Genomic DNA, 25863 nt, shown 5'->3' on the forward strand with positions numbered 1-25863 from the left:
CCTTCTATCTTCCTCTTCTTATCCCTATTCCTTCTTATTCTTCCTCTCTTCCCTATAACAATGATATTCCTTACTCTCATCCTCCTCCTCTTGTGTATCAGCCTCGATCCTGCCAGTAGTTCTTATCAGGCACAATAAGAGGGTGGCTCTTAAAGCTGAATTCCCATCACAATTTGATCTCCCGGACTGAGGTAATCATTAACCTCCTGATAATTTTGTTATTAATCATGACCTTGATCATCTTATTTTCATTTGAAAAGAGAAGTGGACATGTAGTAAGTATCATATTACTAATTATGTGTCTTATTATGCTCTTCATCCTCTTATTGTGCCTATATTTCTGTTATTTCTTCTATTTTAATCCTTTGTTGTGTTGCAAAGGCAATGTAGTCCCCTTACTAAAAGGAAGCTATAAACCAAGATATGGAGAGCCTTTATAAGGAACCAGACTTGGAAGATTATTCATTGTCCCAAGGATAAGATTCTTATTAGGTGTAAGTGGGTTTACATTATTAAGCACAAGGCAAATGACTCAATTAAGAGGTACAAAGCTCGACTTATGGCCAAAGGATACACTCAAATTTATAGCAATGATTATCTCGAAACCTTTGCTCTAGTTGCTAAAATGAACTCTATTAATGTGATTATATCTCTTGTTGCTTGCCATTCTTGACCTTTATATCAAATGGATGTAAAGAATGCCTTCCTTAATGGTGACTTACAAGAAGAAATTTATATGAACTTACCACTTGGGGTAAGCTTTACTAACATTGAAGGAAAAGTTTTCCACTTAAAGAAGTCCTTTTATAGGCTCAAGCAGATCCCTAGAGTCTAATTTAACAAATTTAGAAATAGTGTCTTAAAGATTGGATTTTCTTAATCTCAAATAGATCACACCAGGTTCATAAGAAGAGTTGATGGTAAAGTAATCTTGATAGTATATGCTGATGACATTGTTATGACGGGTGATGACATCACATGTATCTCTTAATTAAAATCTTTCATTGCTTCAAAATTTGAGATTAAGGGTCTCAATGATCTCTAATACTTTCTTGGCATTAAAGTTGCAAGATCTAAGAAGGGAATCTTTCTTTCATAAAGAAAATATGTTCTTGACTTGCTTTATAAAGTTGGAAAATTAGAGTATAATCCTATAGAAAGTCCAATTGACTATATTGACCATACCCACAAGTTGAATGCCACTGAAGGATAAGTTAAAGAAGGATATACTAGAAATTGGTGGGTCGTTTCTTGTATCTTTGTTTGACTAGACCTGGCATATCCTATGCTATTGGAATGGTTAATCAATATACGCATGAACCTAAAACATCTCACATGCAACTAATTAATAGAATTTTAGGTTACTGAAAGGATGCCCTGGTAAAGGGATGTTGTATTCCAATCAAGACCATCTAAAGATTGAAGGTTACACAAATGTTGACTATGTATGTTCAATTGATGATAGAAGATCTATATATGGTTACTATGCCTTAGTTGGAGGCAAAGTAGTTCCATGGAGAAGTAAGAAATAATCGGTTGTTGCCCATTCTAGTGCTAAGGAAAAACACAGGGCAATGGCTCATGGAGTGTCTGAACTACTTTGGTTGAAGACCTGATTGACTAAGATTTGCATCAAAGCAGATACTCCAATGAGATTGTATTGTGGCAATCAAGCAACCATAAATATTACTGACAATCCTATTCAATCTAATCGTACAAAGCATATTGAGGTGAACAAATATTTTTGAATAAACTGAATTGGATTACGAGTAGTTGTAAGCAGGGTTTAAGGAATCAATATATACATATTGCATTGCATCATGTATATTGTATCAGTCTTGAGACTACTAAATAAAAGAAAGGGCCCTTTTTCAAAAATAAATGACCAAGTTTGGCCATTTGACTAAATCAAGTATGTTTTGAAAAATATTTGCAAAAAGATATATGGGAAGAGGTTTCTATTTTTTTGGACTACAATACCCTTAAATAAATGATTGCCTATTTTCTCGTTCTCTACTATCTTGGCCCTTTCCCTATTCTCATGTCTTAGAGACCTCTTTCAACATACACATCATTCAGAGAGAGAGAGATCTTTCTATGCACATGGATCTTGTGACTCTATAGAAGGGGATATTCTAAAGCTAGTTGTTTATATTTATGAACATAGTAAATGATATCTCCATATGGGTTTTGAGGAAATCGATGAGAAAAAGGTGGAACTTCAAATAAGGATTACCTAAAATAAGAAGATCAAAAATGAAAATAAAGGATGCTAAAACATAAGAGCAACGGTGATGATAATATTATTTATGATTTTAGTGGTGGGCTTGTTAGTTTTGTTTAAGTATCTCTAAATTCTAAATTCTTGCAAGTCTTAAGCTCGATACATGTCTAAAATTGTTGTAGGTTAAAGCCAAAACGTTGATTGTAGATCTTAGAACTTAGGAAGAAGACAAGGAAGAAGAGAGCCAAAATAAGAGGTTGGACTCATCTCTTGATATGTATTCTACTGGATATCACGACCCAACCCACATTCATAGAAACCGATGGGGAGAGATTAGGGGAGTGTAACGAACCCATGTACGCATACGTGAAATGAGCACTTAATGCCAGCTCACAAGTTTTCCTTGTTTTTCTTTATATTTTCTTTTAAATAGAATAGTTGTAATCATTAGGGAAATCATGCGGACAAGGGAATATTCTGTACACCTGGGAGGTTGTTATCACGATCTAGCCTATATGCATATGTTTCTCCTTCTTCACTAATTATGAATGAAATAGCCAAACCTCTTAATATCTTTTGTAGCGGTGAGTCATCTCACTATAGCTCGAGGTCAGCCATAAACCTCTTCTTGATGGTGGGAGGAGGGCAGTGACAATTTGGTATCAAAACACTAGTGTCAGTATCCAATTTTTGTTCAGTCCATTGCTTGAACCTCCAGTTTACCCCAAACACCTGATCGGATCCATCTAACCTCTCCAAAACACCCCAAAATCCAATAATCCCAACTTTCAGCCCTAAAGCCCCTAAATCCAACATTAAACCCACCCAATACCAATTCAATGACCATGATCAACCCCCATCTACACCTTTACTCTCAAATCAGACATTACCATCAGAATCAAGACCTCTCAAAATAACTACCCATATAATTTCAACTAAAGATTCCTCCGTTTACCACTTCATCAAGAAAATATTCCATTCCGATGTCTCTTGTTAGCCTAAACACTCAAAACCCAGATTCCCTTGATCATAACACATCCAAACCAATCAAACTACACTATTAAACTCCGAATACATCAAAACACCTACCCAGAAAGTTTCAACTCCAAATTCCTCCATTTGCCTTGTGAAGTTTCACCCTAAACTGCCTTTATTTACCCCTCCATCGCACCTAGATTTCCTTTCAAGACTTTAAATTGACTGGATTCCAAATATTTCCTATCTGGGCCCAACTGGCCGATCAAACCCTACCAATCACTTCAGATTATCCCAAGACCCTTACCATATGAAGTTTCACCCAAATCTGCCTTTGTTTACCCTTCCATCGCACCAAGATTCTGTTTTGAGGCTTCAGATCGATCAATTCAAGCCCCTTTTCCAAATCTGCCCGATACGGGCCCATGTGGCCCAATCTGAACTCACCAATTAAATCAAAACATCCAAAAACCCCACCCTACCAAATTTCAGCAAAAACTTCCCCAATTAACCCATTCATCAAGAAAGATTCCATTTCAGCCAATCTTATTGGCCTGAATACAAAACCCTTCTCAGCGATCAAACCCATCTTAACCCTTCACATTTTGGCCTAGAAATCTTAGCTACCCACCCATGAATCCTAGTATGACCCCATTAGACCCAGTTGGACCAAATTACACTAGATTTTGTAAAATTACCAAATTGCCACTTAGACCCAAAAATTACAAAAAAAATGACATTTTAACCTAATACTAAAGCTTCATTTTTTCTTTCATTTGAAGCAGAGGAGGAAACACTGTTCATCTTCCCCGACCTCACGACACACGAACAGTAGCGGCGGTAATCCCCTCTACCTCCAATTCCTTCACCTTTCTCCTCCTTCTTCTTCTTCTTCTTCTTCTTCTTCAATCTTGCTCTTCTATCACCACCGAACCTGAGAAGGGGGAGAAGTTTTTACTATTCACCATCTTTCTACCTCTTGACCAGTGAACCAACGGCGGAGGCAACCCAATTTCCTCCAACTCTTCCTCTCATTTTGGCCTCTCTCATCTTCTCATTCTCACTTCTCTCTATGTTTTCCCCATTTGTTCTCAAATTCATCACCCTCCCATACCTTAGTTCTTCACCATCCCGAACATGAATGGAACACTTTAGCAGTAATGAAGATCCAACATCTTCCATCTATGTTTTCGATGGGCACTCATCATTTCTGAGAATCCTTCCCATTTCTCACCTTTGTCTCGCTTGTTTTCCCCTCTCTGGCCGCCTATTTAATCTCTGTGGTACCCCTGTTTCCATCCACATGCATTGGTTTGTTGTCCTCAATAAAGCACACTGATGTTCTTCTCTTCTTCGGCTACCATCTCCTCATCACATTGAACCATAGCCAACAATAATCCTTTAACCTTACAACTTCTCTTCAACCCATCTCATCCGATCATTAACTAAGAGAGGTGGTTCCCCTATTTTTTTCGGCATTCTTTCACCATCGATTCAGTTTCAGAGCTTCCCCTCTTCATTTTCGACAGCACCGTGCACTTAAAGAGTCCAAGGAAGGGTAAGAGAAGGAGAGTCCAATTGCTATTCTACTGACCCATTGCAGCAAACCACTTGGGCTATATCATGAATCAGGTTACGCTGATTTTGTTTCTATGTTCTGAACGTTGCTTTGCTCGACTTGCACCTTGGCTTAAATGAGAAGTTTGGCTCAAGTACTTTAATATTAATATTACAATTTTGTTTTATTTCATTCAGATAACAACAATAGATAATAATATGTTTTGTTTCCCTCTTTTTGATTTAACTATAATGATCTGTTTCAAGGTTTAATGCTTGAGATGGTTTTCTGGAATTCCTGACAATAGCATCCTTTGACATGCTTTTATCACATATAAAAAATGAGGGAAATACCAAGATATTGATCAATAGAATATACTATAAATAGATAAATGGATAATCAATCATTTGGACTATGGAGAATAATTCCTGTTCTTTCATGGACTCGGTGACAAGTACCCTGTTGAGCTAGGTGGGTTGCTGAAACAAAATACAGAGATAAATAATTGTACAAAAAAATGAAAGGAGAGGAAGAACCAGACAAAATAAAATAAAATAGGATGAATACAAAGAAACTTTAACAAGTAAACACACGATGGTAAATAAAAAGAAGAATAAGAAGGGAGGAAATGAGATATTAAAGACAAAAGGTTAATAAAAATGAAGTAAAAAAGATATATAAAAATAAAAAGGAGAAAAATAAAAATGCATAAAAGATAAAAATAAAATAAAAAAGGATAATTCCATAAAATAAATATTCATATAGGGTTTTCAAAAAAAAGAAGAAATAGTTAATAAAGTTAAATAAAAAAGAAAAAAAATAAAAATAAAAAGGGAGGACTCTACTCTATCTTGATATGTTCTTGTGTTATGCCTCTTGATATTAGTATGTTTTTCATGGTTTTAACACTTGCTTTGTAAGCTTGTGCTTGTTCAGAGCCTCATGTGGGCCCCACCTATTGGAACCTAGAGAGGGGTGCCTAACCCCTTCCCTCTCCCATTCGAGTCTTACCCAGATTGGTACAACTGGTGCCTCAGGCTTTGGAGTCACTAAAACAAAGTGGTTTTGAAATCATTCTTCGGAGGTTCCATCACCTCCATTTCCATAACTGATGAGTGGCAACTCCATTTCCAGCCCAAGTGAGTCGTTTCTCAATGCTCACAACCAGATCCTAAGTCAAAATATGAAGGTATTGGAGCAGAAGATGGAAAAAACTGAACATCATTTGGAACGCATTGACCAAAGGCTTGAAGAACTATTCAACCAGTTAAGCAGCTTCACCCCATCAGAAGGAACCAGTAGACAAGCATCGTTGGACCCAAACCAAGAAAGGCTAAACGTGGAGGGAGGTTCCCAGAACTCAAATTGGGGATGCCAACAAAGGTCGAGTGGTACTACTGGTTCAAAGATTACCAACCCAACCCGACGTGGAGATGGTTTGTTGCAACCTTGGATAGTTGTTTTAATGGACCGCAAAGCTAGAACCTCTCAGGCTGACTAGCCAAACTAACACAATCTTTGACAGTAACTTAATATATTGAGGAGTTCCAAAGACTCTCAACGAGAGTTAAGGAACTGTAGGAGAAGCACCTTCTTAGCTGTTTCATGGCCGGTTTGAAACCTGAGCTCCATTCTGGAGTGAAAAAATTCAAACCAGTGGCTCTTACTAGAGCCATCCGATTAGCCCAGCTAAAAAAGGAAGAATGGTGAGCCAAGAGGAAGGTCACTTTGAGTTTGAAGACCCGACCATTTTTAAGCCATAAGACTTATGAAAGAACCCAAATATCGAAGGTGAATCACCTAAGCCCAACAGAAGCTAGAGAAAGAAGAGCCGAAGGGCTCTGTTACAACTATGATGAGTTGTTCACCCCTCAAGACATATGAAAGGTGCAGAAAATATTCTGGATCATGGGACCTGAGGAAGAGACACAAGAAGATCCAAGGTGGAACAAGGAGCACACTAACGGGACAGAAGAGAAAGAAGCCCCTCCCTAGATCTCTTTAAATGCCATTATCAGTACCAATTCATCTCAGTCCATGAAGATCAACGGTACTCTCTATAACAAACCTCTATCAATTCTCATAGATAGTGGGTCGACCCAAAATTTTTTAAGATCCTCAAATGGCTGAGAGAGCTAGGCTCTCCCCCAACAGTGACGGGCCTTTGAAGTTATGGTTGTGTGGACAAAGGTTACAAGGTACAAGCAAATGCCTCAAAGTACCCATTAAGGACCAAGGTGTCATGGGAATAGATCTGCAGCAGAAGAAACCCGTGGGGTGTCCAGGTCAAGGCAGGCCAGGACAAGCCTTATGTGTGCTTGGGGCTAGGAGTTGCCCAATGTGATGGCTCCGCCAAGTTCAGTAGTATTGGATCATGACATCAATTCACATGGCCGGGGCACTGTGTTGGCTCCTTTCGGTCCATGGGAGGCGCCGCTTATGTGCTAAAGGGAGACAACCACGATGAGAGGCGACTTGGCGCCGATGACAGGAACTCCTGTATGCCGATGATGCTAGACACCTGTGTGCCAATGACGATAGGCAACCGCTGAGCCGGAACACACCCGTGCGCTATGGGCAACGGGATAGCTCATTCAACTTAGGCAAGGGGCTGGTGTGGTGAAGGGTCATGCTTAGGCCAGGCCCGCATGCCAAGCCTCCCTTAAGTATCGGTGGCGCAGTACCGGTCCATGCACTATCCCCATGAGCATGTGTGCGCCCATGAGGAACCCTGGTAGCCATGCTACCCATTAACCAGGGCCGTCCCACAAGGGATGTTGGTCTAGGAATGCCATGGTCAGGCACCCAAGGAGGTCGACCACCCCTCCTCAAAGAATACATTAAGCTTTTGGAGGTCTGCCTGAAGATGACATGAGATTTCTCAATAATCTTACTGGCAAAAATGATAGTGATGTCCCTTAACGTAAGCCCGCCAAGCACAGGCAAGGCTAAGCTTGTGTTAGACCGTGACAAAGGTGTGGTCATCATTGCAAATTTTTATTTTTTACCTCTACCCAGATATGATGCCATCTTAGGCACGTAGTGGTTGAAAATTTTAGGGCTAGTCCTCTAGGATTTTAGTGCCTTATGGCTTCGGTTCCTTGATAGTGATGGAGCACATGAACTAAAAGGGATGAAGGTGCCCAAACCCAAAATAATTGAAACGGGTCAGGCTAAAAGGGCAATAGACAAGGCCCATGAAATATTTTTGTTACAAATGGTTACTCATACCCAAGAAGGGCCCGTGTTGAAGGTGAACCCGTATATACAAACTCCATTGGATGCTTACCAGAAAATTTTTCCAAAACCTGTGGGCCTACCCCTCGAGCCTAGGACCATGCCATTTCCTCTTGGATAGCACTAGACCCATTGTTGCTCGACCTTACCATACAAAAAAAGGGAGATTGAACTTCTAGTGAAAGAGATGCTTCACATTAGAATCATAAGGCCCAATACCAACTCCTTCTTGGCCTTAGTCCTTCTTAAGAAAAAAGGATGGAGGGTAGCGCCTCTATGTCGATTACCGGGCCCTCAACAATGCCACCATAAAGGACAAATTTCCTATGCCCATAATAGATGAGCTTCTCGATGAGTTATGTAGAGCCAAAGTACTCTCCAAACTAGACCTCCAGTCTAATTACCACCAAATAAGAATTAAAGAAGAAGACATTATGAGTTCCTTGTCATGCCCTTTAGGCTTACTAATGCCTCACCCACTTTTCACGGTTTGATGAACAGCATATTCAAAGACCACTTGCAAAAATTTATCCTTGACATTCACATCTACAATGAATCCCTTGAGGCCCATATTCACCACTTGAAGATTTCATTAGAGATTCTCAAGCACCACAAATTATTTGCAAAACTGAGCAAATGTCAATTTGCAATACCTAGGGTGGAATATTTGGGCCATGTTATCTCGGCCCAAGGGGTTGAGATGGACCTAGAGAAAATCAAAGGAATTACCACTTGGCCTTATTCCCAAATCCATAAAAGGGTTAAGGGGCTTTCTTGGACTAACCGGGTACTATCGCAGGTTTGTGAAAAGATACGGAGTCATTACCTAACCCTTAGCACAACTTCTAAAAAAGGTGAATGGAAGTGGACTAGCAACAACAACTTTTGAAAGACTAAAATAGGCCATGGTGACCGCACTAGTGCTGGCACTACCTGATTTCTCAAAGAGCTTCATAGTAGAAAGCGATGCAAGTGCCATGGGCCTAAGAGGAATCTGGGCCTCTCTACCTATGAGAAAGAATTGTTAGTCGTGGTGTTAACAGTACAGAAATGGAGGCATTATTTACTTGTGACAAAATTCAAGATAATGATGGATCACATAAGCTTGGGTTTCCTCTTGAAGAAAAGAATTCACACCCCCACCCAGCAAAGTCTAGTCACCAAATTATTGGGCTTCGATTATGAAATAGTGATACGTAAAGGGAAGGACAACATTGTATTACGCCCTTTCTCTTTGAACCGAAGAAGAATTGCTCGCCATCTCCCAGCTCGTTCCCAATTGGATAGAGTCGATGAAGGAAGAAACAGAGACCCAGATCTACAACAAATTATCTTGGACTTGCAATAAGGAAAGCCCAACCCAGAAAAATTTAAGTACAAAAATGGGCTATTATGGAGAAAGGGTAAATAGCCTTAAGACCAAATTCGGTTCTCAGGAGGACTATGTATGAAGAGGCCCACGACTCACCTTCAAGGGGCTACTCAGGGTACCTAAACACAATATACCACCTTAGACAGTTTTTCTATTGGAGGGGGTACCGATCAGAAGTAAAGGGATGGGTTTGATAGTGTGAAATATGCTAGAGGTATAAAATAAAAAATATCCACACCTCTGGGTTACTACAACCTTTACCCTTACCTAGGCGAATCTCGACTGATGGTCATTGATCAGTTGTCCAAATATGGACATTTCATTGCTCTAAAACACCCTTATTCAGCCCCAAACGTTTCCAAGTTATTCATGGAAGAAGTCTTCAGATTGCATGGAATGCCATCCTCTATTGTCAGTGATCATAATCCAACCTTCATCAGCCTCTTTTGGAAGGAGCTATTCAAGTTGCAAGGAACTACGTTGTGCTTGAGTTCGACTTACCATCCACAATCCAATGGTCAAACCAAGATATTGAATAGAACTTTGGAAGCTTATTTGAGATGTTTCGGAAGCATCCATCCCCCTAGTTGAGCCAAATGGTTGGCTCTTGCCGAATGATGGTATAACACCACTTATCATTCAGCTACCAAGCTTACCCCATTTCAGACTGTCTATGGCATACCACCTCCAAACCCACTGGCATACATCCCTGGAACTGTTAAAGCACAATCAGTTGAAGAGGAACTCCTATAAAGGGATAAGGTTCTCTCCCAACTCCAGGAAGTGAGAGGGAGCTTGAAGTTGGTGATTATGTCTATCTTCGCCTCCAACCATACAAACAAAGCAGCCTGGCTCTAAGAAAATCACAGAAACTAGCCGCTTGCTTCTATGGGCCTTAGAAGGTGTTAGAAAGTATCGGCCCAGTGACATATAGGCTGGAGTTGCCTCTTGGCTATAGGCTCCATCCTATATTTCATGTTTCATGGCTCAAAAAGAAATTGGGGAACCAATGCCATTCAATGACTACACTACCTCCCCTTAACACTATTGGAACACTACTTCCCTACCCCACAACCATACTAGAACAAAGAATTGTTAAGAAGGGAAACAAATCTAGAGTTGAGATGTTGATACAATGGGAAGGCACTCCCGCTTCCGATGGTACATGGGAGGACTGGGAAATTCAAAAGAGTAAGTATCCTGGGGTCCGCTTTGAGAACAAGGCTTACAACAGTGGATATCTGTTTCTCCTTTTTCTCCAATTATGAATGAAGTAACTAACCCCTAGTTTGTCTTAATATCCTTTGGAGCAGTGAGATATCTCATTATAGCTCGAGGTTGGCTACATGCCTCTTCTCACCGGCGGGAGGAGGGTGGTAACATCTCTTCCATTTGGTTTCATTATCCCTTTCATTCAGTGCCACCAATCTCACCAGGGCTATAACAGAAGTTCTTAAAACTAGAAGTTCCCCAAAATGCTTCCCTTCTTCTAGCGGGTGGCTTGGCATCTTTGCCTCCTGTTGGATCTTGTTCGATGTTTAGTTTAGTTCATTTTCTTAGTTTATTTACTTCTATTTTTCTTTAGTTTCATCTCTCATTTATCCTTTTTTTCCTCTTCCACTAAACCCATTTCCAATGTATTTCCATCTGTGAAGCACCAAAAATCGTTTTCATTGGCACCATGAACAAAGTCTGCTTAACCGGTGTTTTGATAGAGATTCTATGGCAGAGTTTGCATGAAGAGTGGCTCTCTCTTCCATTGTCTACACACATCTGCCCTTATCTCTTTTGCATTTGTTAATTTTGGGGATATTGTACAGACCCACTTTGGTTATTCATTGGCCATATGGGTCCTAGTTTTGGTTTTTCATTAGGAGACATCGACTATCACCGAGAGACTGATCAAGAATACATGAAGATGGCTCTCAACCAAAAACTTCGAGGAGATTTCTATTGTTTTATTCTGTTATTCCTAATGTTTGTTTTTTTTATGCAGTTTCAAGGAACAACTTAGAGACAAGAGACTAAAAGAATGATGAGAAAGAGAGAAGAATATGATAGTATGGACAGGTTTTAAATGAAGGGAAATTTGGTTTTAAAAAATTAAAAACTTCTCCCACTCGTTGTTTTTATAATTATTTTGAAAACATAACTGAATTTACCAAATTACCAAACTTTCTCACTTAATATGCAAAAGGCCCAAAAAAATAAAATACTGAGAGTTCAAGCATTGCAATGGTTTCACATGTTAATGCCCATCCTCAGTTATCCATCTATGAATTATCATCCTGAAAAGGTTTAAAAAGAAAGAAAGAAAAACTAGAGTATCACTATCATCACTATTACTTGAAAACGCATAATACTCAACTTTAAAATTCTGAATATTTTTCTTATATTGTTTCTCTTATATGCTGAAGAAGATAGCTTTAACTATGTTTGGTTTGATAAGAAATAAGGGAGAAACAAAAAGTTGAGGAAAAGTTTTAGGCTTTGTTTGGAAAGAGTACAAATACAAGGTTTTTCTCTGTACATATTCATATTTGTACTTTTTCCCCAATTCTGAATATCTTTCTTGTATTGTTTCGCTTACATACAGAAGAAGGAGGGTTGTGTTTGGTTTGATTGAAAATATGAGAGAGACAGAAAATTGAGGGGAAGCTCTTAAGGAATTTCACATAATTTGTTAGTAACTTTCCCTCAACTTTCTCTTTCTTTTTTTCTATCAAACCAAATATAGGCTTAGAGTTGCTGCCTATGGGGATGTAGGCAAATTTGCAAACCATATAAATCAGGTGCTTCTCTCTCTCTTTTTTTTTTAATTTGTTTTCTTTCTCTGTGCATATAGTGATTTGGTAAGAATAAATGCTGCATTTAACTGGAAAAGAAATGAGAAAGAAAGAGAGTGTGTGTAAATTTCCCTAAACCAATTGTTACAAATATTGGGACCTATATATGTTATAAATATTGCTTAGTAAGAACGGATTATAATTATCCATTTGATAGAACGGCATAAAGAACATATAAACTTCAAATTTCAAGTTGTTTTCTTCTACTAAGATAAAGAAAGAAAGAAAGAAAGAAAGAAAGAAAGAAATGATTTTTCTCATGCAGCAGCTGGCTTGGTAATCTGCTTGGCCACCTCAAGGGTCTTCTCGTATTCCTCAATGGATTTGAAGAGCTCCGAGAAATTTCCCTTCCCAAATCCTCCACACCCTCCCTTTTGGTATGTCTTTCCTTCCTCATCCTTCACCATGCACCCGATTCTCTGGATTATCTCTATAAATATGGTTGGCCTGCCAAAATGAAGAAGCAAAGATAATCAGATGGTAGGCATGACAAGTCCTGACAACATTGACATTTCCTGTTTTCCTTCTCTACTTACATGAACTAAAACAAACTAAAATCTCAGTAATACATTAATTTAAGATTGCTAAAGCATCCACTAATTAAATATGGCTCATTCTGTCAGTGAAGAATCATTTCAGGTCTTCATCTGCACCAAATGAGACAAACTCCTGTTTCAAAGATTCCTTCATTCATCATTAACAACGGAAGCAAACGGAATAAATTAAATATATGATACACACAGACAGACACAAACACATCGATAATGGATCAATACACAGTCGCACACTTACAGAGGCCATATAGATCAATTATGCCTAGAGATTCCAACAGTATATTAGAGTATCTCAAACTATTCCCAAGAAAACAACAAATGCTAGTTAACACAGTCGCACACTTCTTATACTAGCTAGCATTCCTCTAAACGAAGAAGAGGGAAAAAGTTATTGATCTGTTAGTACTAGAAGTCAAGAACAATAAATATGATAACAAGTTACATTCTCAGGTAGGGAGCTTCCCTACATGACCACAATACTTTTCCCACATAGAGGGATGCTGATTCAATGTGTGGGAGTACAAGTAATGCAAAACTGTAGCAGTGCAAATGATTTTTAGTGTAAATTCTGATCTACTTTTGTTTCAAATTTTAGCTTATTTTGTTTGAGTATTTGACAGCAGTACATTAAATTAAGACATGAAACAGAATAAAATAAAACCCAAAACAAAATTAAACGAGAATTTGCATTTGTTTCATTTGCACTTTCATGCATTTGTACTAAGGCAAATAAAATTACACTTCAACCAAACACAGCATTAAGGTTTTATTTTACTTCATTTGCACTACAAATAAACAAAGCAAAGTAAAATCTATAACCAAATTAAACCAAAATTTGGACTCAACTTATTTGCACTCCCATGCTTTTGCATCAGTGCAAATGAAATTGCAGTTAAAACAAACAAGTCCTCGGCTCAGTATGGGAATAGTGCAAATACAAATACGTACAGTGCATTCTTTCCGATGAAAATCGAATGGTAGATGAAACTACATATATGGCCCACCAAAGTGGTGGACTACATCTATCAAGTGATCATTGTCCTTCAACTAATTATACCAAATCCAGGTTGTGTGATTGAGTACAGAGAAAAAGAGTCGATATATTTGTGACAAACTGTTCTTCAAATATATGGCCCACCAAAAGATGCATCCGTAAGGGGTACAGAGAAAAAGTCGATCTATTGCTATTTTGTTTCTACCTTTTATCTTGTTCTCCCTCCCCGTGACAAACTGTCCAACCGAGGAAAATTCTCTCATTGCGAAAGGTACATTCATTCTGGCTCAACTTGTTTGCAGTGCAAATTTCATTTGCATCGATGCGAATGAATGCAACTGTAAACTCTATTTTCTTTTTGCTGTAGAATTAACTTTGCGTTATTTATTTGTGAGAATGGAGGTAGAAAGAGGGTTTCATATTTGTTTGGATATGAAGTAGGATGCAAAAATTGCATGAGTGCAAACTGGAGATGTGCACTGCAAACAAATAGAGCCTCATGCAGAAAGGAAAACATTGGATATTTGCCACCCGGAAAGGGTTAATTTGCCACATGGCGTGTAACCATAAGGCGAGGGCAGAGGACCCACGCATCATTGGATGGATCCAAACCTTTCTGAAAACGGGACCCACATTCAAATTCGCGGAGCATGTAACAAAAAAATGGTTTGTGAGAGAGAGAGAGAGAGATCACCTATCGCCGACGGGTTTGGTGAAAATCTGAAGCAAGACGCCCTGATCATCTCTGTCCACCAAAATCCCCAGATCCTCGCACTCCTTTATCTGCTCGTCCGTCAATACGTCTCCGGCCCTGTTCTTCAAATTCCGGTAATATGTCGGCGGCGGCGACGGCATGAACTCGAAACCACCAACCGCACTTCGCCGCCTCATCTCCCTCAATGTCCTGAATATATCTTCAGTTACCAGAGCCAAGTGCTGCACCCCCGGTCCCTCGTTGTGCTCCAAATACGTCTGTATTTGACTCTTCCGTTTCGTTCCAAACACCGGCTCGTTCATCGGCAATAATACCATCTCGTCGTTGCTCGCTAGAACAACTGAGTTCAGTCCGCTCTCACTCGTCCCGACGTCTTCCGCCGTAAACTCGGCAAACTCGTGAAACCCAGTAAACTCTTTCACGTACGACACTGCCTCCGCTAAATTCGTAACGTTCCCCACCGCGTGATCCAACCGTCGGATTCCGAAATCCAGTGGGTACGATGAACCTTCTTCGTATTTCTCGAATCCGGGCAAGAAGATTAGATTTAAGTTAGGGTTTTTGCGGCTGATGTAGCGTAAGATGGCGTCACCGTAGAGATGGATCTCGGAGAGGACGACACCATCACCGATTTCAACGGGGGGTGACGACGGTTTCGCGCCATGAGCAACGCTGATGTTGAACGCAGACGTAGCGTCTTCGACTTCAATCGAGATAGCTCGGACAGCGAGTCCGTGAGAAGCGGAGAAGGAGCGGGCGGCGGAGTGGTTGAAGGTGGGGATTGAGGCGGTGTTGGTCAGGTTTCCGGTAATTGAGGGGGAGTAAGGAGCGGTGAATAGAAAGTCGAGATCACCGGAGCGGAGGAGGTAAGATGCGTGCACGAGATTTCCGGTGGAGAGGTCGGATTTGGCGACGATGGGCATGCCGAGGCCCCATGAGAACCTACGAGCAGAGTTGGTAGCATCTGTACACCAGAACTCGATGTGATGGAAGCGCTTTACATGGAACCGGTCGGACTTGAGGTTGTGGCGTACGAAGTTGGCGTATCCCACCAGCTTGAACCCTGGCGCTCCGTTGGTAACATGCTCCGTCTTCTTCTCTACTGCTGTCACCATTTCTGCTTCTTCTGCTCTCTGTCTCTGTCTCACCAAGTTTCGTTTGTAGCGCAAGAAGAGAGCGATGTGGCGAAGTTGCGGCCTTAGCTGTTTAGCGTTTACAGATATCCACAAGTTGGGGACTTGGGGAGGAGAGAGAGAGAGAGATCGACTGATCGAGAAATCGGTTGTCACGTTGCACACTCTTGGGTGGTTCATCTTGATTATCTACATTTGCCGTGGTTTTCAGATTTCAGGTAGCACAGTGTAGTACGAAACATGTGATCTCTGTAGAACTCGGGTAAGATTTCAAACCAAAACCCATTACCAAAAAAAGAAAAATCAAAACCCGGATGTCCAAATCAGAAATATCAAATAAATACATGCAGTTGCAGAAAAGAGAAAATGATATCATGTATTAATGTACATAGCATAGATGAGCTAATCATCGAGCTCAGATCTGCTGTCACGGAGATATCCAGACGAGCACGGATCAGTTTCCCGATGTGCGGCTGTCGTGCCATGTCAGTAGCCTTTTGGGTAGCAGATCCGTACTCTTACTTAACTGCCCTTTTTGGCCCGCTCGCTAGTGTCTTGTGCGTAGGATTAGCTGGTCTCTTTTAACTGGTTTCACGCTTGGATGTTCAAATTCGGATTAGCTGATAATATTAAATCGGGAACTCTAGAACATTTAGGAATAAAATATAAAGACATCAAGAGAAATATTATAATATCGGGAACTCTAGAACATTCAAACATTCTATAATCATTAGGGTAAATTACAAAGACCCTCCTATATTCATGGTTCAAAGTATCGATATAATATGTTTGATATGGAGTGTATCGTATCGTATCTTTTAAAAAAGATACAGTCCGAAATGCCTATTTCCAGGTGTTTGGGATTCTCAATTTTTTTTAATAATAAAAAATATCTTATAAGCTTCCTAAAAAACTAAACTTTGAAAAAGAAATTAAAAAAAAAATATATATCGGCCGTTTCTATGTATCGATACGATATGATCGAAACTCGTATCGTATCAATACTTTGAAACTTGCTTGTACTATGGGTATGGGATATGTGACAAAGACCCCTCTATACTTTGTTTTGCAACAAACCCCCTTATACTATGCCCGTGAGATAAAGACCCCCTTCCGTTAGTCTTCCGTCCAAAAAGGCCATTACAATATTAATTAAAAATTATGAATTTACATTTTGATAGAAATTTTAACAGATTTTGTATATTTTAAGTTAAGATTATATATTTTTATAAATTATTAATATTTAGTTGACTTTTTTGTTAATATTAAAAAGTAAAATATAATATAATTGATATAATATTTAAAATACAATAGTTGCATATGTTTTGTGTCTTGGATTCTTGATTGATTAATTATTATTACGATTGTATAATATCCATCTTGATATATTAATTATAATATATTTATTCATATATATTATAAAAGTGTGGATGCAAAGTGAAAGTATTTTTGGACTAAAATTACCCTCTATTTCTTTGTTTGATAATGGGTATAAAAATTATTTTTTTAAAGCTTTAATGGCTAATAAAATGCCCATATTTGTGTATTTAGTCAATCTCTAATCGTAAGGGTTGAAAATATAAATTCAATTATTACTTTCTACCTCATTTAATCCCCTCTCATTAAGTTTATAGAATTAACTCTCATTTTCTCTTATTAAATCCTATATTTAAGTTGTTCTTAACTAATAAATGCTACTAATTAGATCTATGTCAATATTTTTAACAATATAAACTCCTATATTTTAAAACATACTAAAAAAATCATTCTTTATCCAAGAGATGATTAATCAATTCAACCATCTAAATCAAATCATCAACCTATGAAGTCATAGTTAGGTAATAAAATTTTTAAAATATAACTAAACATAGAAAATTATAAAACTGTAGAAAAATTTAGGCACATTTATGACATTTTTATTAATCAAATTAAAAAAGAAGTATAATAAACAACAATTATATTTATTGATAATGAAAATAAAATACATACTTTAGAACTAACCAAAATTGACATTATTTTATTGTTTGGCAAAGATAAATAGTTTAACTTTTGGATCAAATGTATTAACATTTAATGTCATAAATAAATAATAAAAGTTAATAAAATTTAAAAAACAAAAATGAAAAATACATAAATTTTCCAAGAAACATTCAAGCACATGTATAATATCATATATTTATCATATTAAACAAAAAGTAAGTGTGACATATCAAAATTATTTTTACACACTGAAATACAAAAGAATTAAAGAAAAAATTGAACGCATCTATAATTCTATATTTACACTATTATTGAAATATGAATAAGATTTTGGAACTTTATTTTGATTAAAATACTCATTTTTGAATTTAGTCCATATTAAATAGGTTTAAATTGCAAATTGAACTACTAATTTTCACCTAATTCAATTCCCTCTATTTAAATCTTACATTTTCTTATAAATAAACAAAAAAAGATAAGACACTACAAAAAGAATAATTTGTCCAAGAATGTAGGCTTGCCAATAATACTTAAAACTTCACAGCTCGATCACATTATCACATATTGGGATGAGGTTTTTATGTTTTGAATTTTGCAATATGCTTTTGATTAATAATAAAAACTAAAAATATAAAAAAATACATAATTTATAAAAAAAAATTGGATACTCTATTACTATCATTATCATCATCTAGAATTCTCACATGCAAAGCATGTGTATATATATATTGGTAATGGTCATAAGTTCATGGTCCTTATTGGAGAGATGATATGGAGCTTGGTTGCCACCTATTATAGCTTATTAGCAAGAAAGCAGTGTTAGAGGGCCTGGGTGGATGTCCTGAGCAAGGAGCTCTAGCTTAAGCCAATAGGTGTCGAGCTCTCCAAGGTGATGAAAAAGCGTGCGAGTAGGAATTCAAGAATGAGTGTATGTATGTGTCTAAGTGTACCTTCTGAGGGTGCAAACTCATCCTAATATAGACCTCCAGGCTAAGTTAAGATGTGCCTTGATAGTAGGTCACCAAGCTAAAGGTGCATTCAATAATGAAGTTAGCTAAGACCTGAGCCTTTACAGTAGGTCGTAACTCAAATAGGATGTTAAGCACATTGAGTTCAACTTCTTGTTTAATGAGCCTTCCTAATACCTTATGTTTTTGTGGGATCTGGCGCAGCGGCAAGCCGGTGAATATGATGATCATATGGGCCTAAAATTGTGGTCACAACTTTCGAGATAAGATAATCAAAGTGAAGGTGAGCTTTTTGATGTTTAGGTACCTGATTTCAGTTTCATGTAAGACCCCTACTTACATAATTGATAGCTTCTCCACTGTCTTGACCATTATCGAGTTAATGACTTCATCTCTGACTAACAAGTATAGATAGAGATCATCTCTAGGCTCAAGCCTTATCAATAGCGGAGGCAAGTTGAGGTACTCTTTTAGTTCATCGAATGCATATTGGTACTCTTTAGTCCATTGAAAGTCCTTTGCCTTCTTGATGGCTTGAGAAAAGGACAAGCATATGAAGCAGCCAAGTGTCACAACTTGGTAGGTGAATCTTTAGACTTCCTTAATTGACCTCGGCAGTTACATATCCAATACAACTTGGATAGATCATCTTAGGATTGGCTTTGATGTTACTATATAATTGAGGACTTCCCCAACATGACACCAAATACACTTGTTTGGGTTGAGCTTCAGTTGGTATTTTCGTAATACCTCGAATACTTTGGTCAGGTTATTTATATGTGAATTAGAAGTCCTACTCTTACCTACCATGTTATTATCATAAACTTCAATGTTTTTCCAATTAAATCTTTAAAAATAGTGTTTACAAGGTGCTGGTAGGTCACTCCGAAATTCTTAAGGTCAAAGGGCATGATTCGATTACAATACATACCAATTTCAGTAATGAAGGAAGTCTTCTCTTGGTCCTCTATGTCCATCAAAATTTGATTATAACCTGAAAAGGTGTCCATGAAGCTCAATAGCTCAAATCCCAATGTGGCATCTACTAGTTTATTTATCCATGGGATCAAGAAGTTATCATTCGGGTAGGATTTTGTTTAGGTTAGTGTAATCGATAGAAATTCTTTACTTTTGATTCTCCTTCTTGACAAGTACCACATTGACAATCCAATCCGAGTACTTTACTTCTCATATAAATTCAACTCGAAGAGGGTCATGAAGAAGTGACCTAATCTATACCTTCTCCTTAGGATCCATCTCAAACAGAGGCCCCGAGATAACTTGCTCCATATGCTATCCTCGGTTTTGGCCAACTTTTAGGGATCGTGTCCCTTTTCTCTTCAATGCCGTTACATAGAATTTCCTTGATTTGAGTTGATCCTCCCAAATGACCCCAATTTCTCGCTTGGTTGGGAACTTCATAATGAGGTGGTAGGTCAATATGATAGCTCGGAGGGCGTGCAAAAGTGGGTGGTCCAAGATGATGTTGTAAGGTGAAAGTGCCATAGCGATGAGAAATTGAGCCATAACTATAATCCTTCTTGGCATGGTCCCCACTATTACAAACAAGTTGATCTTCCCGATCCAGCAAACAACATCCCCACTAAAACCGACTAATGGTCATCGGTTGGGGCAAGTTACTTCTAATCGACTTTCATCTATTCAAATGCTTTAAAAAAAAAGAGAATGCTATCCAAACTCCAACTATCAATGAGAATCCATCTTACCTCATAGTTCATAATCAAATCTTCACGACCAAGGCATCATCACGAGGTAGGTGAACATTCTTTAGGTCTTCTTCTACGAATGAGATCGTCTCATCTTGTTTCAGCTTCTTCAAAGGTTAGGTGTCGGGGTTAATCTCTAGCTCCCAGACTACTTCTCTTTGGGTTACGTTGCTACACCCAACTATCACCAATCCTCCAATGATGAATGCGATCACTCTAATGAGTGCTTCTTCCTCAGTTTCCTTCTCTCGATCTTTTGACTACTTGGAAAGTTGGTCATTCTTAAAGAACTTTTTGAGGTACCCGTGTTGGATGAGTTCCTCGGTCTCGTTCTTTAACTCTTTGCAGTACTCAGTTTCATGGGCAATAGTTCGGTGGAACTTGCAATATTGTTCATAATTTCTCTTCGCTAGGTTGCCTTTCATGCAAAGGGGCCTTTTTGGGATGTCCTGGTGCTTGATCTTCATTAGGATCTCACCCCATTCAGTGTTGAGTAGAGTGTATGTGTGGTACCTTTTAGGTGTATTCTAAGATTGTCTGGACGAGCTCCCCCCATTCCAACTCTGCTTATCATTCACTCTTCCACGATCCTCATCCCAGTCCTTCCTCTTTTTCCTCTCCCTTGGTATCTCCGTGCATGGATGGCCTCTTTGGTGTTCTTGTACTTCTTAGCCCAATCGAAGAACTCGATCATATCCTAGGGTAGTTTCTTCACCAGGGAGAACTAGAAGTGGTTGTATATAACCCCATGGGAGGATTTTTTCTACTGCTACTTCTGGGTCGATGTCACAAACCTGAAGGGCCTCCAAGTTAAACCTCTGGATGTACTCCCGGAGGATCTCCTCAGGTTGTTGTTGGATGTGCATTAGACTAGTAGGGGTCTTCTGATATCGCCAGCTTGTTGTGAAGTGGTCCATGAACATATTTGAGAACTACTCCCAAGTCTTTATGGAGCCTGGTGCAAGTCCAATGTACAACAATCAAGCTATTTGTTGGAGTATGGTTGAGAAGGCCAGGTACATGCTTGCATGAGAGCCTAGAAACTCTCTAAATGGTCTAATGGGTCAGAGGTCCCATCATAGGTCTCCAAGGTTGGCATCTTAAAGTCCTTTGGTTGCAGTCTCAGGTGAGAGAGGGGACACCTTGCTTACCTTAGGGATACCTGAGGTATCGGACCGAATAGCTTGTTGGTTCTTGGACAAGCTGGCGTAATGGTCTTCTTAGGGTCCTAGTCAGCTTTTCGTGGGAGCTCATCGAGGATGCCTTTTGTAGTTATCTCGCTGTGAGGCTGCCTTGGAGCATGAGTTATTTATCATGTAAGAAGAGTCCACCCTACTCCCTTCCTGAAGCACATAAGTGTTGTCCCACTACTCTGACATGTGAGCCCGAGAAAGGTTATTGTTGTTGTTGTTCCCAGGCACTAGTGGACCTAGAGGAAATTCCAAAGGCGCAGGTGGTCGGCTCTTCTAGTTTTGTGCCAGGAGCTGCCCCCTACTAGGGTAGTAGGCTGCTCTCGAGGCAACTATTGTCCAGCTGCTTCTCACTCCTCTTGGGTTTTAAGCCGGATGTCCGTACTCCAAACTAGTTGTACCATATCCTTAAACTGCTCTCTTGTTACCCCCATGTGGTGAAAAAGAGAATGGCCTTTGTGTATAGGAATTTCCATAGACGACGCCAATTAATAATAGTTAGAAGTTCACAATCCCTATTGGAGATGATATGGAGCTCGATTGCCACCTATGATAGCTTATCTACAAGAAAACAGTGTTAGAGGGCCCGGGTGGATGTCTTGGGCAAGGAACTCCGATGCTCAAGTCAACGTCGAGCTTTCTAAGGTGATAAAAAAAGTGTGTAAGTAGGAATCAGAGAGCAAGTGTGCATATTTGTAAGTGTACCTTCTAAGGGTGAAGCCTTACCCATATATAGACCTTGAGGCTCGGTTGAGATGTGTCCTACACGTTCGGGCTGTTGATGTATATCTATGTTACTTCTGGGATATGTCCGCACGACACCATAGGTGTCCTTATTTGCTCCCCCACGAGGTGAGGGTTAGCAAACTTATCATTGCTAGGTAGGCACTATGTCCGCGAGCATCTCAGGTCAACTATCCAGTATGAATAGGGGAGAGAGAGAGAGAGAGCATTCCATGTAGGTTGGAGAGGTTCCTCAGGTTGTAGGCTACCCAAGTTAAGCAAGTTGGTCAGAAGCACGACTAGTCAAATTGAACGTATGCTCCAGAATGGTAGGTCGATCTGCTAAGGTGTCCTTAAGCGAGGTTAGAGTTCGGTCAGGCTTCATAAGCTGCTTTGTTAAGGTGCATTCAAGTGGGATCTTGCCAATGTGCCATCGAGGTGCTATAAAGTGTTTCTATCGCCATGTAACAGAATATAATTGAAAGAGAAAATTGACTATCATCATATATCATTAAAAATATAAATTTCATATGCATTTATACATTATTTGTGGCTATTTTTACATTAAATGTAGTGTTATTAATGTATTTATAGAACTTGTATGTGTTTCCCTATTGTATCCAAGTATTTTCCATATTTTCTTTTCATCAGTATCCATGCATTTCCAAAGCATATTTGTATTCATATCCATATCCAAGTTGTCTAATATGATACCCAATACCAATACTCTGATTCTTGGCTACGACTAACACGATACATGTCTAGTCATGAGTATTGGTACGATACATACAAGTATTAATGTGTATTGCACTTTATCGACCGATATAGACCTATACCATATGTTACGTTCAATAATTCCAATTTAAAATTAAAACGAATAATATTAAAAATTAGTATGTTATAAATATTAATGAAATGAAAAACCTATGAAAATCATATTGATATCAAAAATTGATTTTTTACCCTCAATAAATTTAAGTATAAGACTTAATGGAGGGGATTAAATGATGTGGGAAATAATAATTGAAGTTACATTTTTAACCTTACCATTAGAGATGGGTTAAATACACAATTATGGGCATTTTAGTAGCTATTAAAGATGGCATTAAAGTTGTAATAAAATGGCTTTTATGCCCTTTTTCAACAAAGAAGTAGAGGGGTAATTTTAGTCCAAAAAAAGTTTCACATTGCATTTACACTTATATATATATATATATAAAGCATCTTGAATACATAAAATTGAGAATTTACCATTTAAACATGGTTTTAATTGAGAATTTAAAATATTTATTGTTGAATCATTATTACTAGCATTATCAAAACTAATAGAAACAAGTTTATTTTTAATTTCATAATTATGTAAAGTATTTAAAATACTTGTAGCAATTATTTGGCAAGTATGTGGTCATTCAAGCCTATTAAAACTTAAAATTAATTTTTTTGTAAAAGCCAATTTTTATCAATAAAATGTTTAGTAAGACGAATATAGCCCAAATATCAAAAGTAATTGAAACTTCAGAATTAATTGTTGATAAAGTATAAATTAAATTTTGTTTATATGAATAAAAAAAATTAAAGCATATGATATAATAGTAATTTTATAATTTTTTTTTTAATTGTGGATTTATAGAATGTCGTAAAAATCCTCCAAGCTTAGTGTCTTCAACTAATAAATATCGTTGTTCAGAATGTACAATATAGTTTGCTAATTCTTATCACTTGTTTTCTTGAGAATATTCAAATTTACCAAAACCCATGCACCAATTTGTGCTTGTGATGATTTTTTACCTTATTCTTCTTTAATTTTTCTCATAAATATGTTTGCCCAAATGGCCAGGACCGCGTTGCTACTATAACTAAAGTCACTTGTACATTTACAACAAATGTCTGTTTTCTCCTTCCCTCAACCTCTTCTATGCTAAATAGTTTTTCAAATCAAGTTAGTCAACTTGTTGCCCTTCTTTTTTTTCTTTCCCTTAGTAGTAGTACTAGGGGTGAAAATTTCAACAACATCAATAGCATCCATATCAGTGATGACACTACCATACTACGACTGAACATCATCAAAGTTGACACATGTCAGGAATTTGGTTTTGAGCTGACCATTTTTTAAAAACTCTAAAAAAAATTAATTTAATTGCAACTTACATAATTTGCCGATTAGAATCTCAACTTGATTTCAATTGTTGAAACCTTCAAGCTTCCCAAATTGCTAACTTGGGATACTTGAGCAATCCTTCTTCTCATCGAAACTTGGTAAGTTGAGAATTAGATAGTAGAGAGAGTATGAGTGTATAAGAGAGTATTAGAATTAGTATGATGAGAATGGTGGAGAATAAGAGTATTTATAAAAATTGGAATTAATTCAATTGTCCAAAATACATTAAAAAACTAATTATTTTTTAATTGTTGAGAGGGGTATTTTGGTCATTATAAAGCTAATTACATTTTATCCAAATGCCTCTAAACAAGTTGTTATATAGTAGTTGGGGGTATTATTATCATTTTTCTCTCCCCAAAACAAAATACGTAAACTAGCTATTTATAGCTATTGGGTGATATTTATATAGCCCTCAAAATACATAAACTAGCCATTGGAAGGCAGACCACGAGCCTATGCCAACATGACCCACATTGTTGTGGCATGCCATGCCAGCTTGTGGACCCGAAAACTCAAACCCGACATGGCCTATACATTCTTGCCATGCCCAATACGGCCTGCATGCTACAGTAATGGGTAATACCAGGCCCAACCCATGTGGTATCGAATTGTGTCATACCCAGAACGGCACAACCTGATTTACAGCTCTACCTACTTAACTCGATAATTATTTGTCATGGGAAATTTTCCCTAACCACTCTTTTACGTTGGTCCTTATATCATTATAATATGCACAGATACAATAAATTATGTTGTAAACAACCAGTCTCCAATTATTGCCAATGGGTTTCATTGTGGTGATGTTTGGTATCACCTAGTTGTGTTGCCAAATTTTGGGGGGTGATTAAAAAATTGTCAAATTAATGATTTCTAAATCAAAGCTGATGCTATTTAAGTTTGCTTGAAATGTAGATTTATTGAACATACTTTTATTTTAAATATATTTTTGGCAAACTTATGAAAAAAAATATTGAACAACAAAAAGCATATATACTAACATAATAACAATTTATCGACTGCTAGAGAATTAGGGGCCTCACATAACAACTTGAGCTTTTATTTTGAATGACCAAGTGATTTAATGTTCAATCCTCAAGACCTATTATTGTTATTATTTAAATTTGACAAAATTAAAATGATATAATAATACATCTCATCAACAGGAATGAAATTGGGTTGGGTTGGGGGGGGGGTATGGCCCCTGGGAGAAAAAAAGACCAAAAACATTGCATTCATTCACGTTTGATGTTGAAACGCATCCACAACAATCACATCAGTACTCAGTAGTAGTACCAAAACGCCATCGTTGTTATATGGGCTGAAGCTTGGGCCTTGCCGCCTTCTCTAGAATGGACAATTTCAATTAAACCACCCAGATATGGCCCACAAACTAGCGGCCTTAGTCTTGTGCTCGTTCCGTCGTTCGTTTGGAAATGGACCTGGGCTTTGGAGGGAAACACGTTCAAAATTTTCAAACCGGGGAACACGAGTCGCGGCCGTGAACAC

At 38.1% G+C, this 25863-nt stretch overlaps 1 protein-coding gene across 1 annotated transcript; it reads right to left on the reverse strand.

The window, feature by feature from the left end:
• Positions 1–12253: 12253 nt before the first annotated feature.
• On the reverse strand, positions 12254–16546 carry PDS1 (4-hydroxyphenylpyruvate dioxygenase). The gene is made up of 2 exons (XM_010275800.3): positions 14455–16546; positions 12254–12659 (listed from the first exon to the last, which is right to left on the reverse strand). Exons 1-2 carry the CDS (start codon positions 15786–15788, stop codon positions 12470–12472), a joined length of 1524 nt encoding a protein of 507 aa, XP_010274102.1. The 5' UTR covers positions 15789–16546; the 3' UTR covers positions 12254–12469.
• Between the last annotated feature and the right edge of the window lie 9317 nt (positions 16547–25863).

Source organism: Nelumbo nucifera, chromosome 7 (assembly GCF_055504915.1).
Source record: "Nelumbo nucifera cultivar China Antique chromosome 7, China Antique-T2T, whole genome shotgun sequence".
NCBI classification, from domain to species: domain Eukaryota; kingdom Viridiplantae; phylum Streptophyta; class Magnoliopsida; order Proteales; family Nelumbonaceae; genus Nelumbo; species Nelumbo nucifera.